Below are 17,505 nucleotides of genomic sequence, written 5' to 3' on the forward strand. Positions count from 1 at the left end.
GCACCAGGAGACTGCGCTGAGTAATGTGATATGTGACACCTGTATACTGTGTATGACTGAGGCTGTATACGGAGCACAATGTGACTAGGACGCACCAGGAGACTGCGCTGAGTAATGTGATATGTGACACCTGTATACTGTGTGTGACTGAGGCTGTATACGGAGCACAATGTGACTAGGACGCACCAGGAGACTGCGCTGAGTAATGTGATATATGACACCTGTATACTATGTGTGTGACTGAGGCTGTATACGGAGCACAGTGTGACTAGGACGCACCAGGAGACTGCGCTGAGTAATGTGATATGTGACACCTGTATACTGTGTGTGACTGAGGCTGTATACGGAGCACAATGTGACTAGGACGCACCAGGAGACTGCGCTGAGTAATGTGATATGTGACACCTGTATACTGTGTGTGACTGAGGCTGTATACGGAGCACAATGTGACTAGGACGCACCAGGAGACTGCACTGAGTAATGTGATATATTACACCAGTATAATGTGTGTGTGACTGAGGCTGTATACAGAGCACAATGTGACTAGGACGCACCAGGAGACTGCGCTGAGTAATGTGATATATGACACCTGTATACTGTGTGTGTCTGAGGCTGTATACGGAGCACAATGTGACTAGGACGCAGCAGGAGACTGCACTGAGTAATGTGATGTATGACACCTGTATACTGTGTGTAACTGAGGCTGTATACGGAGCACAATGTGACTAGGACGCACCAGGAGACTGCGCTGAGTAATGTGATATATGACACCTGTATACTGTGTGTGACTGAGGCTCTATACGGAGCACAATGTGACTAGGACGCACCAGGAGACTGCGCTGAGTAATGTGATATATGACACCTGTATACTGTGTGTGACTGAGGCTGTATACGGAGCACAATGTGACTGGGACGCACCAGGAGACTGCGCTGAGTAATGTGATATGTGACACCTGTATACTGTGTGTGACTGAGGCTGTATACGGAGCACAATGTGACTGGGACGCACCAGGAGACTGCGCTGAGTAATGTGATATGTGACACCTGTATACTGTGTGTGACTGAGGCTCTATACGGAGCACAATGTGACTAGGACACACCAGGAGACTGCGCTGAGTACTGTGATATATGACACCTGTATACTGTGTGTGACTGAGGCTGTATACGGAGCACAATGTGACTAGGGCACACCAGGAGACTGCGCTGAGTAATGTGATATATGACACCTGTATACTGTGTGTGACTGAGGCTGTGTACGGAGCACAATGTGACTAGGACGCACCAGGAGACTGCGCTGAGTAATGTGATATATGACACCTGTATACTGTGTGTGACTGAGGCTGTATACGGAGCACAATGTGACTAGGATGCACCAGGAGACTGCGCTGAGTAATGTGATATATGACACCTGTATACTGTGTGTGACTGAGACTGTATATAGAGCACAATGTGACTAGGATGCACCAGGAGACTGCGCTGAGTAATGTGATATATGACACCTGTATACTGTGTGTGACTGAGACTGTATATGGAGCACAATGTGAGTAGGACGCACCAGGAGACTGCACTGAGTAATGTGATATATTACACCTGTATAATGTGTGTGACTGAGGCTGTGTACGGAGCACAATGTGACTAGGACGCACCAGGAGACTGCGCTGAGTACTGTGATATATGACACCTGTATACTGTGTGTGACTGAGACTGTATATGGAGCACAATGTGACTAGGATGCACCAGGAGACTGCGCTGAGTAATGTGATATATGACACCTGTATACTGTGTGACTGAGGCTGTATACGGAGCACAATGTGACTAGGACGCACCAGGAGACTGCGCTGAGTAATGTGATATATGACACCTGTATACTGTGTGTGACTGAGGCTGTATATGGAGCACAATGTGACTAGGATGCACCAGGAGACTGCGCTGAGTAATGTGATATATGACACCTGTATACTGTGTGACTGAGGCTGTATGCGGAGCACAATGTGACTATGACGCACCAGGAGACTGTGCTGAGTAATGTGATATGTGACACCTGTATACTGTGTGTGACTGAGGCTGTATACGGAGCACAATGTGACCAGGACGCACCAGGAGACTGTGCTGAGTAATGTGATATGACTCCTGTATACTGTGTGTGACTGAGGCTGTATACGGAGCACAATGTGACTAGGACGCACCAGGAGACTGCGCTGAGTAATGTGATATATGACACATGTATACTGTGTGTGACTGAGGCTATATACGGAGCACAATGTGACTAGGACGCACCAGGAGACTGCGCTGAGTAATGTGATATATGATCTCTGTATACTGTGTGTGACTGAGGCTGTATACAGAGCACAATGTGACTAGGATGCACCAGGAGACTGCGCTGAGTAATGTGATATATGATCTCTGTATACTGTGTGTGACTGAGGCTGTATACAGAGCACAATGTGACTAGGACGCACCAGGAGACTGCGCTGAGTAATGTGATATGTGACACCTGTATACTGTGTGTGACTGAGGCTGTATACAGAGCACAATGTGACTAGGACGCACCAGGAGACTGCGCTGAGTAATGTGATATATAACACCTGTATACTGTGTGTGACTGAGGCTGTATATTGTAGTATTTTGTATACAGATTTAGTGACTCACTCGCACACAATATAAGTGTCACAGTCACCACGTGCGTCCTAGTTGTATTGTTTTGCCATGAGCGGCTGTTTGGCGTGACTGCAGAATGTATATATGAGGATATATCTGTATGTATGCTGTATATATAACAGTTCTCTGTCTATCCCTAGAATGGTTCTATTAAACTACCTGGCGGCCACTGACTGTAGATCTCGGCTCCGTGCGGCTCTAGTCCTGTCCACTCCGTGGAACGTTTTTGTGTCCTCTGCATCTCTGGAGCAGCCGGTGAATTACCTGTTATTCAATCGCCCTCTGACCTCTACCATACGGAACACTGTACAGAAGTAAGTGGCTGCAATTCTGTATGTTTCTCCCAGTGATGGGAATACCTGTCCGGCTCTGTGTCAGTGTAGGACATCGTGGCCAGTGATGGGAATACCTGTCCGGCTCGGTGTCAGTATAGGACGCCGTGGCTAGTGATGGGAATACGTGTAGGACGCCGTGGTCAGTGATGGGAATCCCTGTCCGGCTCTGTGTCAGTGTAAGACGCCGTGGCCAGTGATGGGAATACCTGTCTGGCTCTGTGTCGGTGTGGGACGGCGTGGCCAGTGATGGGAATACGTGTAGGACGCCGTGGTCAGCGATAGGAATACCTTTCCGGCTCTGTGTCAGTGTAGGACGCCGTGGCCAATGATGGGAATACCTGTCCGGCTTTGTGTCAGTGTAGGAAGCCGTTGCCAGTGATGGGAATACCTGTCCGGCTCGGTGTCAGTATAGGACGCCGTGGCTAGTGATGGGAATACGTGTAGGACGCCGTGGCGAGTGATGGGAATACCTGTCCAGCTCTGTGTCAGTGTGGGGATGCCATGGCCAGTGATGGGAATACCTGTCCGGCTCTGTGTCTGTGTAGGGATGCCGTGGCCAGTGATGGGAATACCTGTCCAGCTCCGTGTTAGTGTAGGACGCCGTGGCCAGTGATGGGAATACCTGTCCGGCTCTGTGTCAGTGTAGGACGCCATGGCCAGTGATGGGAATACCTGTCCGGCTCTGTGTCAGTGTAGGAAGCCGTGGCCAGTGATGGGAATACCTATCCGGCTCTGTGTCAGTGTAGGACGCCGTGGCCAGTGACGGGAATACCTGCCTGGCTCTGTGTCAGTGTAGGACGCCGTGGCCAGCGATGGGAATACCTGTCCAGCTCTGTGTCGGTGTAGGACGCTGTGGCCAGTGATGAGAATACCAGTCCGGCTCTCTGTCAGTGTAGGACGCCATGGCCAGTGATGGGAATACCAGTCCGGCTCTGTGTCAGTGTAGGACGCCGTGGCCAGTGATGGGAATATTTGTCCGGCTCTGTGTTGGTGTAGGACGCCGTGGTCAGTGATGGGAATATTTGTCCGGCTCTGTGTTGGTGTAGGACGCCGTGGCCAGTGATGAATACCTGTCCAGCTCTGTGTCGGTGTAGGACGCTGTGGCCAGTGATGAGAATACCAGTCCGGCTCTCTGTCGGTGTAGGACGCCGTGGCCAGTGATGGGAATACCTGTCCAGCTCTGTGTCAGTGTAGGACGCCGTGGCCAGTGATGGGAATACTTGTCCGGCTCTGTGTCAGTGTAGGACGCCGTGGCCAGTGATGGGAATACCTGCCCGGCTCTGTGTCAGTGTAGGGATGCCGTGGCCAGTGATGGGAATACCTGTCCGGCTCTGTGTCAGTGTAGAAACGCTGTGGCCAGTGATGGGAATCCCTCTCCAGCTCCGTGTCATTGTAAGACGCCGTGGCCAGTGATGGGAATACGTGTAGGACGCCGTGGCCAGCGATAAGAATACCTGCCCGGCTCTGTGTCATTGTAGGACGCCGTGGCCAGTGATAGGAATACCTGTCCGGCTCTGTGCCGGTGTAGGATGCCATGGCTAGTGTTGGGAATCCCTGTCCGGCTCTGTGTCGGTGTAGGATGCTATGGCCTGTATTGGGAATACGTGTCCTGCTATGTGTCAGTGTAGGACGCCGTGGCCAGTGATGAGAATATCTGTCTGGCTCTCTGTCAGTGTAGGACGTCGTGGCCAGTGATGGGAATACCTGTCCGGCTCTGTGTCAGTGTAGGACGCCGTGGTCAGTGATGGGAATACCTGTCCAGCTCTGTGTCGGTGTAGGACGCCGTGGCCAGTGATGGGAATACCTGCCCGGCTCTGTGTCAGTGTAGGACGTCATGGCCAGTGATGGTAATCCCTGTCCGGCTCTGTGTCGGTGTGGGACGGCGTGGCCAGTGATGGGAATACGTGTAGGACGCCGTGGTCAGCGATAGGAATACCTTTTCGGCTCTTTGTCAGTGTAGGACGCCGTGGCCAATGATGGGAATACCTGTCCGGCTTTGTGTCATTGTAGGACGCCGTGGCCAGTGTTGGGAATCCCTGTCCGGCTCTGTGTCGGTGTAGGACGCCATGGCCAGTGTTGGGAATACGTGTCCTGCTATGTGTCAGTGTAGGATGCCGTGGCCAACGATGGCCAACTGTCCGGGTCTGTGTCAGTGTAGGACGCCGTGGCCAGTGTTGGGAATCCCTGTCCAGCTCTGTGTCGGTGTAGGACGCCATGGCCAGTGTTGGGAATACGTGTCCTGCTATGTGTCAGTGTAGGACGCCGTGGCCAGTGATGGGAATCCCTGTCCGGCTCTGTGTCAGTGTAGGACGCCGTGGCCAGTGATGGGAATACCTGTCCGGTTCTGTGTCAGTGTAGGACGCCGTGGCCAGTGATGGGAATACCTGTCCGGCTTTGTGTCATCGTAGGACGCCGTGGCCAGTGTTGGGAATCCGTGTCCGGCTCTGTGTCAGTGTAGGACGCCGTGGACAGCGATGGGAATACCTGTCCGGCTCTGAGTCAGTGTAGAACACCGTGGCCAGTGATGGGAATACCTGCCCGGCTCTGTGTCAGTGTAGGACGCCGTGGCCAGTGATAGGAATTCGTGTAGGACGCCGTGGCCAGTGATGGGAACACCTGTGCGGCTCTGTGTCAGTGTAGGACGCCGTGGCCAGTGATGGGAATACCTGTGTGGCTCTGTTTCAGTGTAGGATGCCGTGGCCAGTGATAGGAATACCTGTCCGGCTCTGTGTCAGTGTAGGACGCCGTGGCCAGTGATGGGAATACCTGTCCGGCTCTGTGTCAGTGTATGACGCCGTGGCCAGTGATGGGAACACCTGTCCGGCTCTGTGTCAGTGTAAGACGCCGTGGCCAGTGATGGGAATACCTGTCTGGCTCTGTGTCGGTGTGGGACGGCGTGGCCAGTGATGGGAATACGTGTAGGATGCCATGGCCAGCTATAGGAATACCTTTCCGGCTCTGTGTCAGTGTAGGACGCCGTGGCCAATGATGGGAATACCTGTCCAGCTTTGTGTCATTGTAGGACGCCGTGGCCAGTGTTGGGTATCCGTGTCCGGCTCTGTGTCAGTGTAGGACGCCGTGGACAGCGATGGGAATACCTGTCCGGCTCTGAGTCAGTGTAGAACGCCGTGGCCAGTGATGGGAATACCTGCCCGGCTCTGTGTCAGTGTAGGACGCCGTGGCCAGTGATAGGAATTCGTGTAGGACGCCGTGGCCAGTGATGGGAACACCTGTGCGGCTCTGTGTCAGTGTAGGACGCCGTGGCCAGTGATGGGAATACCTGTGTGGCTCTGTTTCAGTGTAGGATGCCGTGGCCAGTGATAGGAATACCTGTCCGGCTCTGTGTCAGTGTAGGACGCCGTGGCCAGTGATGGGAATACCTGTCCGGCTCTGTGTCAGTGTATGACGCCGTGGCCAGTGATGGGAACACCTGTCCGGCTCTGTGTCAGTGTAAGACGCCGTGGCCAGTGATGGGAATACCTGTCTGGCTCTGTGTCGGTGTGGGACGCCGTGGCCAGTGATGGGAATACGTGTAGGATGCCATGGCCAGCTATAGGAATACCTTTCCGGCTCTGTGTCAGTGTAGGACGCCGTGGCCAATGATGGGAATACCTGTCCAGCTTTGTGTCATTGTAGGACGCCGTAGCCAGTGTTGGGTATCCCTGTCCGGTTCTGTGTCGGTGTAGGACGCCATGGCCAGTGTTGGGAATACGTGTCCTGCTATGTGTCAGTGTAGGACGCCGTGAACAGCGATGGGAATACCTGTCCGGCTCTGAGTCAGCGTAGAACGCCGTGGCCAGTGATGGGAATACCTGCCCGGCTCTGTGTCAGTGTAGGACGCCGTGGCCAGTGATGGGAATTCGTGTAGGACGCCGTGGCCAGTGATGGGAACACCTGTGCGGCTCTGTGTCATTGTAGGACGCCGTGGCCAGTGATGGGAATACCTGTGTGGCTCTGTTTCAGTGTAGGATGCCGTGGCCAGTGATGGGAACACCTGTCTGGCTCTGTGTCAGTGTAAGACGCCTTGGCCAGTGATGGGAATACCTGTCTGGCTCTGTGTCGGTGTGGGACGGCGTGGCCAGTGATGGGAATACGTGTAGGATGCCATGGCCAGCGATAGAAATACCTTTCCGGCTCTGTGTCAGTGTAGGACGCCGTGGCCAATGATGGGAATACCTGTCCAGCTTTGTGTCATTGTAGGACGCCGTAGCCAGTGTTGGGATTCCCTGTCCGGTTCTGTGTCGGTGTAGGACGCCATGGCCAGTGTTGGGAATACGTGTCCTGCTATGTGTCAGTGTAGGACGCCGTGGCCAGTGATAGGAATACCTGTCCGGCTCTCTGTCAGTGTAGGACGTCGTGGCCAGTGATGGGAATACCTGTCCAGCTCTGTGTCGGTGTAGGACGCCGTGGCCAGTGATCGGAATACCTGCTCGGCTCTGTGTCAGTGTAGGACGTCATGGCCAGTGATGGGAATACATGTAGGACGCCGTGGTCAGCGATAGGAATACCTTTTCGGCTCTTTGTCAGTGTAGGACGCCGTGGCCAATGATGGGAATACCTGTTCGGCTTTGTGTCTTTGTAGGACGCCGTGGCCAGTGTTGGGAATCCCTGTCCGGCTCTGTGTCGGTGTAGGACGCCATGGCCAGTGTTGGGAATACGTGTCCTGCTATGTGTCAGTGTAGGACGCCGTGGCCAACAATGGGAACACCTGTCCGGCTCTGTGTCAGTGTAGGACGCCGTGGCCAGTGAGGGGAATACCTGTCCGGTTCTGTGTCAGTGTAGGACGCCGTGGCCAGTGATGGGAATACCTGTCCTGCTTTGTGTAATTGTAGGACGCCGTGGCCAGTGTTGGGAATCCGTGTCCGGCTCTGTGTCAGTGTAGGACGCCGTGGACAGCGATGGGAATACCTGTCCGGCTCTGTGTCAGTGTAGGACGCCGTGGCCAGTGATGGGAATTCGCGTAGGACGCCGTGGCCAGTGATGGGAACACCTGTGCGGCTCTGTGTCAGTGTAGGACGCCGTGGCCAGTGATGGGAATACCTGTGTGGCTCTTTTTCAGTGTAGGATGCCGTGGCCAGTGATAGGAATACCTGTCCGGCTCTGTGTCAGTGTAGGACGCCGTGGCCAGTGATGGGAATACCTGTCCGGCTCTGTGTCAGTGTAGGACGCCGTGGCCAGTGATGGGAACACCTGTCCGGCTCTGTGTCAGTGTAAGACGCCGTGGCCAGTGATGGGAATACCTGTCTGGCTCTGTGTCGGTGTGGGACGGCGTGGCCAGTGATGGGAATACGTGTAGGAAGCCATGGCCAGCGATAGGAATACCTTTCCGGCTCTGTGTCAGTGTAGGACGCCGTGGCCAGTGATGGGAATACCTGTCCAGCTTTGTGTCATTGTAGGACGCCGTAGCCAGTGTTGGGAATCCCTGTCCGGTTCTGTGTCGGTGTAGGACGCCATGGCCAGTGTTGGGAATACGTGTCCTGCTATGTGTCAGTGTAGGACGCCGTGGCCAGTGATGGGAATCCCTGTCCGGCTCTGTGTCAGTGTAGGACGCCGTGGCCAGTGATGGGAATACCTGTCCAAATCTGTGTCAGTGTAAGACGCCGTGGCCAGTGATGGGAATCCGTGTCCGGCTCTGTGTCGGTGTGGGACGGCGTGGCCAGTGATGGGAATACGTGTAGGACGCCATGGCCAGTGATGGGAACACCTGTGCAGCTCTGTGTCAGTGTAGGACGCCGTGGCCAGTGATGGGAATACCTGTGTGGCTCTGTGTCAGTGTAGGACGCCGTGGCCAGTGATGGGAATACCTGTCCGTCTCTGTGTCAGTGTAGGACGCCGTGGCCAGGGGCCCTCATTCCGAGTTGTTCGCTCGTTCTTTTTCATCGCATCGCAGTGAAAATCCGCTTTGTACGCATGCGCAAAGTTCGCACTGCGACTGCGCCAAGTAACTTTACTATGAAGAAAGTATTTTTACTCACGGCTTTTTCTTCGCTCCGGCGATCGTAATGTGATTGACAGGAAATGGGTGTTACTGGGCGAAAACACGGCGTTTTATGGGCGTGTGGCTGAAAACGCTACCGTTTCCGGAAAAAACGCAGGAGTGGCCGGAGAAACGGTGGGAGTGCCTGGGCGAACGCTGGGTGTGTTTGTGACGTCAACCAGGAACGACAAGCACTGAACTGATCGCACAGGCAGAGTAAGTCTGGAGCTACTCTGAAACTGCTAAGTAGTTAGTAATCGCAATATTGCGAATACATCGGTCGCAATTTTAAGAAGCTAAGATTCACTCCCAGTAGGCGGTGGCTTAGCGTGTGTAACTCTGCTAAAATCGCCTTGCGACCGATCAACTCGGAATGAGGGCCAGTGTTGGGAATCCTTGTCCGGCTCTGTTTCAGTGTAGGACGCCGTGGCCAGTGATAGGAATACCTGTCCGGCTCTATGTCAGTGTAGGACGCTGTGGCCAGTGATGGGAATACCTGTCCGGCTCTGTGTCAGTGTAGGACGCCGTGGCCAGTGATGGGAACACCTGTCCGGCTCTGTGTCAGTGTAGGACGCCGTGGCCAATGATGGGAATACCTGTACAGCTTTGTGTCAGTTTAGGACGCCGTGGCCAGTGATGGGAACACCTGTCCGGCTCTGTGTCAGTGTAGGACCCCGTGGCCAGTGATGGGAATACCTGTCCGGCTCTGTGTCGGTGTAGGACGTCGTGGCCAGTGATGGGAATACCTGTCCGGCTCTATGTCAGTGTAGGACGCCGTGGCCAGTGATGGGAATACCTGTCCGGCTATGTGTCAGTGTAGGACGCCGTGGCCAGTGATGGGAACACCTGTCCGGCTCTGTGTCAGTGTAGGACGCCGTGGCCAATGATGGGAATACCTGTCCAGCTTTGTGTCAGTGTAGGACGCCGTGGCCAGTGATGGGAACACCTGTCCGGCTCTGTGTCAGTGTAGGACCCCGTGGCCAGTGATGGGAATACCTGTCCGGCTCTGTTTCGGTGTAGGACGTCGTGGCCAGTGATGGGAATACCTGTCCGGCTCTGTGTCAGTGTAGGACGCCATGGCCAGTGATGGGAATACCTGTCCGGCTCTGTGTCAGTGTAGGGATGCCGTGGCCAGTGATGGGAACACCTGTGCGGCTCTGTGTCAGTGTAGGACGTCGTGGCCAGTGATGGGAATACCTGTCCGGCTCTGTGTCGTGTAGGACGCCGTGGCCAGTGATGGGAATATCTGTCCGGCTCTGTGTTGGTGTAGGACGCCGTGGCCAGTGACGGGAACACCTGTCCGGCTCTGTGTCAGTGTAGGACCCCGTGGCCAGTGATGGGAATACCTGTCCGGCTCTGTGTCGGTGTAGGACGTCGTGGCCAGTGATGGGAATACCTGTCCAGCTCTGTTTCAGTGTAGGACGCCGTGGCCAGTGATGGGAATACCTGTCCGGCTCTGTGTCAGTGTAGGGATGCCGTGGCCAGTGATGGGAACACCTGTGCGGCTCTGTGTCGGTGTAGGATGTCGTGGCCAGTGATGGGAATACCTGTCCGGCTCTGTGTCAGTGTAGGACCCCGTGGCCAGTGATGGGAATACCTGTCCGGCTCTGTGTCGGTGTAGGACGTCGTGGCCAGTGATGGGAATACCTGTCCGGCTCTGTGTCGGTGTAGGACGTCGTGGCCAGTGATGGGAATACCTGTCCGGTTCTGTGTCAGTGTAGGCCCCCTGGCAAGTGATGGGAATACCTGTCCAGCTCTGTGTCGGTGTAGGACGTCGTGGCCAGTGATGGGAATACCTGTCCGGCTCTGTGTCGGTGTAGGACGTCGTGGCCAGTGATGGGAATACCTGTCCGGTTCTGTGTCGGTGTAGGACGCCATGGCCAGTGTTGGGAATACGTGTCCTGCTATGTGTCAGTGTAGGACGCCGTGGCCAGTGATAGGAATACCTGTCCGGCTCTGTCTCAGTGTAGGACGCCGTGGCCAGTGATGGGAATACCTGTCCGGCTCTGTGTCAGTGTAGGACGCCGTGGCCAGTGATGGGAATACGTGTAGGACGCCGTGGCCAGTGATGGGAATACCTGTGTGGCTCTGTGTCAGTGTAGGACGCCGTGGCCAGTGATGGGAATACCTGTCCGGCTCTGTGTCAGTGTAGGACGCCGTGGCCAGTGTTGGGAATCCCTGTCCTGCTCTGTTTCAGTGTAGGACGCCATGGCCAGTGATAGGAATACCTGTCCGGCTCTATGTCAGTGTAGGACGCCGTGGCCAGTGATGGGAATACCTGTCCGGCTCTGTGTCAGTGTAGGACGCCGTGGCCAGTGATGGGAACACCTGTCCGGCTCTGTGTCAGTGTAGGACGCCGTGGCCAATGATGGGAATACCTGTCCAGCTTTGTGTCAGTGTAGGACGCCGTGGCCAGTGATGGGAACACCTGTCCGGCTCTGTGTCAGTGTAGGACCCCGTGGCCAGTGATGGGAATACCTGTCCGGCTCTGTGTCGGTGTAGGACGTCGTGGCCAGTGATGGGAATACCTGTCCGGCTCTGTTTCAGTGTAGGACGCCGTGGCCAGTGATAGGAATACCTGTCCGGCTCTATGTCAGTGTAGGACGCCGTGGCCAGTGATGGGAATACCTGTCCGGCTCTGTGTCAGTGTAGGACGCCGTGGCCAGTGATGGGAACACCTATCCGGCTCTGTGTCAGTGTAGGACGCCGTGGCCAATGATGGGAATACCTGTCCAGCTTTGTGTCAGTGTAGGACCCCGTGGCCAGTGATGGGAATACCTGTCCGGCTCTGTGTCAGTGTAGGACGCCATGGCCAGTGATGGGAATACCTGTCCGGCTCTGTGTCAGTGTAGGGATGCCGTGGCCAGTGATGGGAACACCTGTGCGGCTCTGTGTCAGTGTAGGACGTCGTGGCCAGTGATGGGAATACCTGTCCGGCTCTGTGTTGGTGTAGGACGCCGTGGCCAGTGATGGGAATATCTGTGCGGCTCTGTGTTGGTGTAGGACGCCGTGGCCAGTGATGGGAACACCTGTCCGGCTCTGTGTCAGTGTAGGACGCCATGGCCAGTGATGGGAATACCTGTCCGGCTCTGTGTCAGTGTACGGATGCCGTGGCCAGTGATGGGAACACCTGTGCGGCTCTGTGTCGGTGTAGGATGTCGTGGCCAGTGATGGGAATCCGTGTCCGGTTCTGTGTCAGTGTAGGCCCCCTGGCAAGTGATGGGAATACCTGTCCGGCTCTGTGTCGGTGTAGGACGTCGTGGCCAGTGATGGGAATACCTGTCCGGCTCTGTGTCGGTGTAGGACGTCGTGGCCAGTGATGGGAATATCTGTCCGGCTCTGTGTCGGTGTAGGACGTCGTGGCCAGTGATGGGAATACCTGTCCGGCTCTGTGTCGGTGTAGGACGTCGTGGCCAGTGATGGGAATACCTGTCCGGCTCTGTGTCGGTGTAGGACGCCGTGGCCAGTGATGGGAATACCTGTCCGGCTCTGTGTCAGTGTAGGGATGCCGTGGCCAGTGATGGGAATACCTGTCCGGCTCTGTGTTGGTGTAGGACGCCGTGGCCAGTGATGGGAATACCTGTCCGGCTCTGTGTCGGTGTAGGACGCCGTGGCCAGTGATGGGAACACCTGTCCGGCTCTGTCGGTGTAGGACGCCGTGGCCAGTGATGGGAATACCTGTCCGGCTCTATGTCGGTGTAGGACCCCGTGGCCAATAATAGGAATATCTGTCTGGCTCTGTGTCGGTGTAGGACGCCGTGGCCAGTGATGGGAATACCTGTCCGGCTCTGTGTCGGTGTAGGACCCCGTGGCCAGTGATAGGAATATCTGCCCGGCTCTGTGTCGCTGTGCGTTCAGTCTCCACATAGTTAGCGGTTACATTCCTCCTAATATACACCTTAGAGACGCATTTTCCCTTCCAGTTCCATACAGTTGTCCCATTGGAAACCCAGGCCGAGCTTTTATCTGGTGATGTTCCGGTGATAGTCTCTGTGTTAGTTTTACGTGGCCTCTATTGTTTATTCCTGGATCCCTATAAAGTTGTAAGATGTAAACTGAGGACACATGTTCTCCTGGGACCTCTAACCTCAGTCTCACCACTGTCATGTTCTCTTGGCCACTGTGCCTTTGACCCATTTCTCGTGATTTCTCTCTTTGCAGGTATCGTGACATCATTGGTAAAGTGCTTGATGTAGACTACGTGTTACAGGTAGGGGGTCTCCGGCTATTCTTGTGTAAAGTGCACAATCTGTTTTTTAGGCGTGTGAACTTCATGTTCTGGTAGAGCCACGGTCCTCCGTTACTGGCATAGAGCTCCAGAGTAGAGATATGAGTGATGAAGAAGATGGGGGCTCTGACGCAGGAAGTGGTGCTGTGCTATAGAGGATGATGAAAGTAAAGACTTCTAGAAAGAGAGACATTTCTAGAGAAACAGAATGAGATAGAGTTACACAGATGGAGCTCTGGAAACATCTGGTGCAGAGGGGAGAGTTCCAGAGAAGAGGTGCAGCTCTGGAGAAGACTTTGGTAATATATGTAATGTATTCCCGTCTAATACCCCACCACCAGGCCCTATATCCAGTTGGTGATACGTTCTGGCCTCCCATTGCCCCCAGGTCTTGTGCAGTAGTATAGATTTGTTTTGCTGAGATGCTGCATACAGAGGCTCTACTACCATAAGCAGATCATTGGTCAGTCCAAGAATCAATGGGGAGAAACCACTCGTCACCAAATTACCTGCTGGCGCTAATTGGGTAAATAAATGAGGGAAAGAGTCACTGGAGGAGAGGTGTGTCAGGCTACGGGACCCTTCTGGTAGCCAGCCCAACCCCATATCCAATCGTGGGGAACTACGCACACAGATATCCAGGTACAAATAACATGAAGGCTTATCTAAGAACACAAACCCATAGGCAGAGCGGAGCAGTATATACCGGCACATACAGATGCGTCCTCATACATCCAGCCTCAACACGCCGTGCGGTGAGTGAGCCGCCAGGTCCTAAGCATCTCTGCTAACATCGAGCGTCGTCTTTGCCCAATAAATGTGTCTTAGTCACATCGCTATGTGACTACGACGCACGAGGAGACTGTGCTGAGACTCACTCGCACACACATACCAGTGTCATATAGTACAGTACTCAGCGCAGGCTCCTCGGGTGTACTAGTTGCATTGTGTTGCGACTAAGATGTATTTCGGCAAAAAAAAATGCCCAACGCTAGAAGATTGTCATGTGACCCGGCGTGCCACGAGGGGCTGCAGCAAAGATGTATGAGGACGTCTTTCTGGCAATAGGCAGGCTCCAGCTTCCCAGGTAAGCAGTGGGATCTCCAGTCCCGCTGTGGCTCATTCCAGAGGCGCTGGGTGAGGCTGCTGATCTGTTACTGCCAACATGGCCGTCGTCCCGCTCTCACCCGGCATCACAGGACCTTCCACAGATTCTCCGAGGGAGGAGACACCGGTTCCTCTCCCAGTCCCTGCACAGTGATTCTTATGTTCTTCTGCTGGAGGGAATCATCATTCTCCCCCGTCTCCTTATCTGTGGGTGCAGCTCCGTTACAGCCCCCCGGGGTGTGGCAGGAGCAGCCCCTGAGTATCCCCTGCTGGGATAGCGCTACACATGATGTCATCACTGACCTCACAGCCTGGGAGACAATGCTACAACACGATGTAACACTTAATTTCTCCAGTCAGCCGGAGAAGGTGATGGGGGGGATCTGGGGTTAGCTCCACCCCTGCGGCCATGTAACCAATAGCTGACCACACACAACGGTGAGTCAGTCTGCTCTTTGGGGGTCATTCAGATCCGATCACTGCTGTGCGTTTTTTCACACAGCGGGCGATCATGTAGTAACTGCACATGCGTCTGAGCTGCAATGCGCACGTGCACTGGACAAAGGGTATCGCCAGTCAGTGACGGGATGGTGCGAAAAATCCAATCGCACGGGCGTTCTCAAGGTGATTGACAGGAAGAGGCCGTCAGTGGGTGGTAACTGAGCGTTTTCTGGGAGTGTCAGGGAAAATGCAGGCGTGTCCAAGCGTTGTCACGGAGGGTGTGTGTGACGTCAGCTCCGGCCCCCGATCAGCCTGTGTGTATCGCGCTGTAGGAGTAAGTCCTGGGCTGCGCACACACAGGATGTTAGCAGCTCGGCGTACACACGGGATCGCACACTTACACGGTGAATATACACTCCCCCTGGGGGCGGAGACTATCTGATCGCAGGACAGCAGCATTATCAGCCCAGCGATCACATCTGACTGTCGCCCTATATACAGTACGTGTCGCAGTATAGCAATGTCTGCCTCACCTCTGCACATCCGCCAACAATCCAGTGTTACCCGACGTGTCACTAATATCAGGAACATGGAAAGTGGCAATAGACAGAAGAGCAATGGGCAGACCGCGCCTGTACCGGTAACACTGCGCAGGGGACGCGTCCATTTATTACCAGCTAGCGGAGGTTGTGGCTAGGAATGTAACGGTGTATTACTACGACACAGTGTCGCTGAGCAGAGTGTTGTCACAGTTGTTGGTGTGATATTCCTGGGTGTGTACTGTTATTGTACAGAAGTATAACGTGGTAGTACCGTACACTACTATAGGTACATCCAGCGCAATGCACCACGCAGCAGGAGACGCCTGGCGTGAGTGAGCAGACAGGTCCCATACAACTCCCCTAGGGCCGGGCGTCAGAGGATGTAACTGGGAATGAGGGGAACGTGGGCGGATGAGGTACAAAGTAACAAAGCGGGAGACGGAATGTGTCAGTGTCTGGGGGTGAGCGGATGCTTAAAGGTGGAAGTGAGAGGACCAGAGATGGGCAGGGTAAGGAGGTAGTGAGGCATAGACAGGAGGCATAAGGAGGTAAGCGAGGCATAGATAGGAGGCATAAGGAGGTAAGCGAGGCATAGATAGGAGACATAAGGAGGTAAGCGAGGCATAGATAGGAGACATGAGGTAAGCGAGGCATAGACAGGAGGCATAAGGAGGTAACCGAGGCATAGATAGGATACATAAGGAGGTAAGCGAGGCATAGACAGGAGGCATAAGGAGCTAAGCGAGGCATAGATAGGAGGCATAAGGAGGTAAGCGAGGCATAGATAGGAGACATAAGGAGGTAAGCGAGGCATAGATAGGAGACATAAGGAGGTAAGCGAGGCATAGATAGGAGACATAAGGAGGTAAGCGAGGCATAGATAGGAGACATAAGGAGGTAAGCGAGGCATAGATAGGAGACATAAGGAGGTAAGCGAGGCATAGATAGATAGGAGACATAAGGAGGTAAGCGAGGCATAGACAGGAGACATAAGGAGGTAAGCGAGGCATAGACAGGAGGCATAAGGAGGTTCAGCCAGGCATAGATAGGAGGCATAAGGAGGTAAGCGAGGCATAGACAGGAGGCATAAGGAGGTTCAGCCAGGCATACACAGGAGGCATAAGGAGGTAAGCGAGGCATAGATAGGAGGCATAAGGAGGTAAGCGAGGCATAGACAGGAGGCATAAGGTGGTAAGCGAGGCATAGACAGGAGACATAAGGAGGTAAGCGAGGCATAGATAGGAGACATAAGGAGGTAAGCGAGGCATAGATAGGAGACATAAGGAGGTAAGCGAGGCATAGATAGATAGGAGACATAAGGAGGTAAGCGAGGCATAGACAGGAGACATAAGGAGGTAAGCAAGGCATAGACAGGAGGCATAAGGAGGTTCAGCCAGGCATAGACAGGAGGCATAAGGAGGTAAGCGAGGCATAGATAGGAGACATAAGGAGGTAAGCGAGGCATAGATAGATAGGAGACATAAGGAGGTAAGCGAGGCATAGACAGGAGACATAAGGAGGTAAGCGAGGCATAGACAGGAGGCATAAGGAGGTTCAGCCAGGCATAGATAGGAGGCATAAGGAGGTAAGCGAGGCATAGACAGGAGGCATAAGGAGGTTCAGCCAGGCATACACAGGAGGCATAAGGAGGTAAGCGAGGCATAGACAGGAGACATAAGGAGGTAAGCGAGGCATAGATAGGAGACATAAGGAGGTAAGCGAGGCATAGATAGGAGACATAAGGAGGTAAGCGAGGCATAGATAGATAGGAGACATAAGGAGGTAAGCGAGGCATAGACAGGAGACATAAGGAGGTAAGCAAGGCATAGACAGGAGGCATAAGGAGGTTCAGCCAGGCATAGACAGGAGGCATAAGGAGGTAAGCGAGGCATAGACAGGAGGCATAAGGAGGTAAGCGAAGCATAGACAGGAGGCATAAGGAGGTAAGCGAGGCATAGATAGACATAAGGAGGTAAGCGAGGCATAGCTAGGAGGCATAAGGAGGTAAGCGAGGCATAGATAGGAAGTAAGCGAGGCATAGATAGGAGCCATAAGGAGGTAAGCAAGGCATAGATAGGAGACATAAGGAGGTAAACAAGGCATAGATAGGAGACATAAGGAGGTAAGCGAGGCATAGATAGGAGACATAATGAGGTAAGCGAGGCATAGATAGGAGACATAAGGAGGTAAGCTAGGCATAGATAGGAGACATAAGGA

General features: G+C 54.1%; 1 protein-coding gene across 1 annotated transcript in view; it reads left to right on the forward strand.

Moving 5' to 3' along the window:
* The first annotated feature begins 2,727 nt into the window (after window positions 1-2,727).
* Window positions 2,728-17,505, forward strand: part of LOC134911044 (phospholipase ABHD3-like) — a 28,842-nt gene continuing 14,064 nt past the window's right edge. Inside the window, exons 1-2 of the mRNA XM_063919438.1 lie at window positions 2,728-2,972; window positions 13,132-13,180. Coding sequence (XP_063775508.1) covers window positions 2,743-2,972; window positions 13,132-13,180 — 279 coding nt within the window. The 5' untranslated portion in view covers window positions 2,728-2,742. The remainder of the gene's footprint in view (window positions 2,973-13,131; window positions 13,181-17,505) is intronic.

Source organism: Pseudophryne corroboree, chromosome 4 (genome assembly GCF_028390025.1).
Source record: "Pseudophryne corroboree isolate aPseCor3 chromosome 4, aPseCor3.hap2, whole genome shotgun sequence".
Lineage (NCBI taxonomy): Eukaryota > Metazoa > Chordata > Amphibia > Anura > Myobatrachidae > Pseudophryne > Pseudophryne corroboree.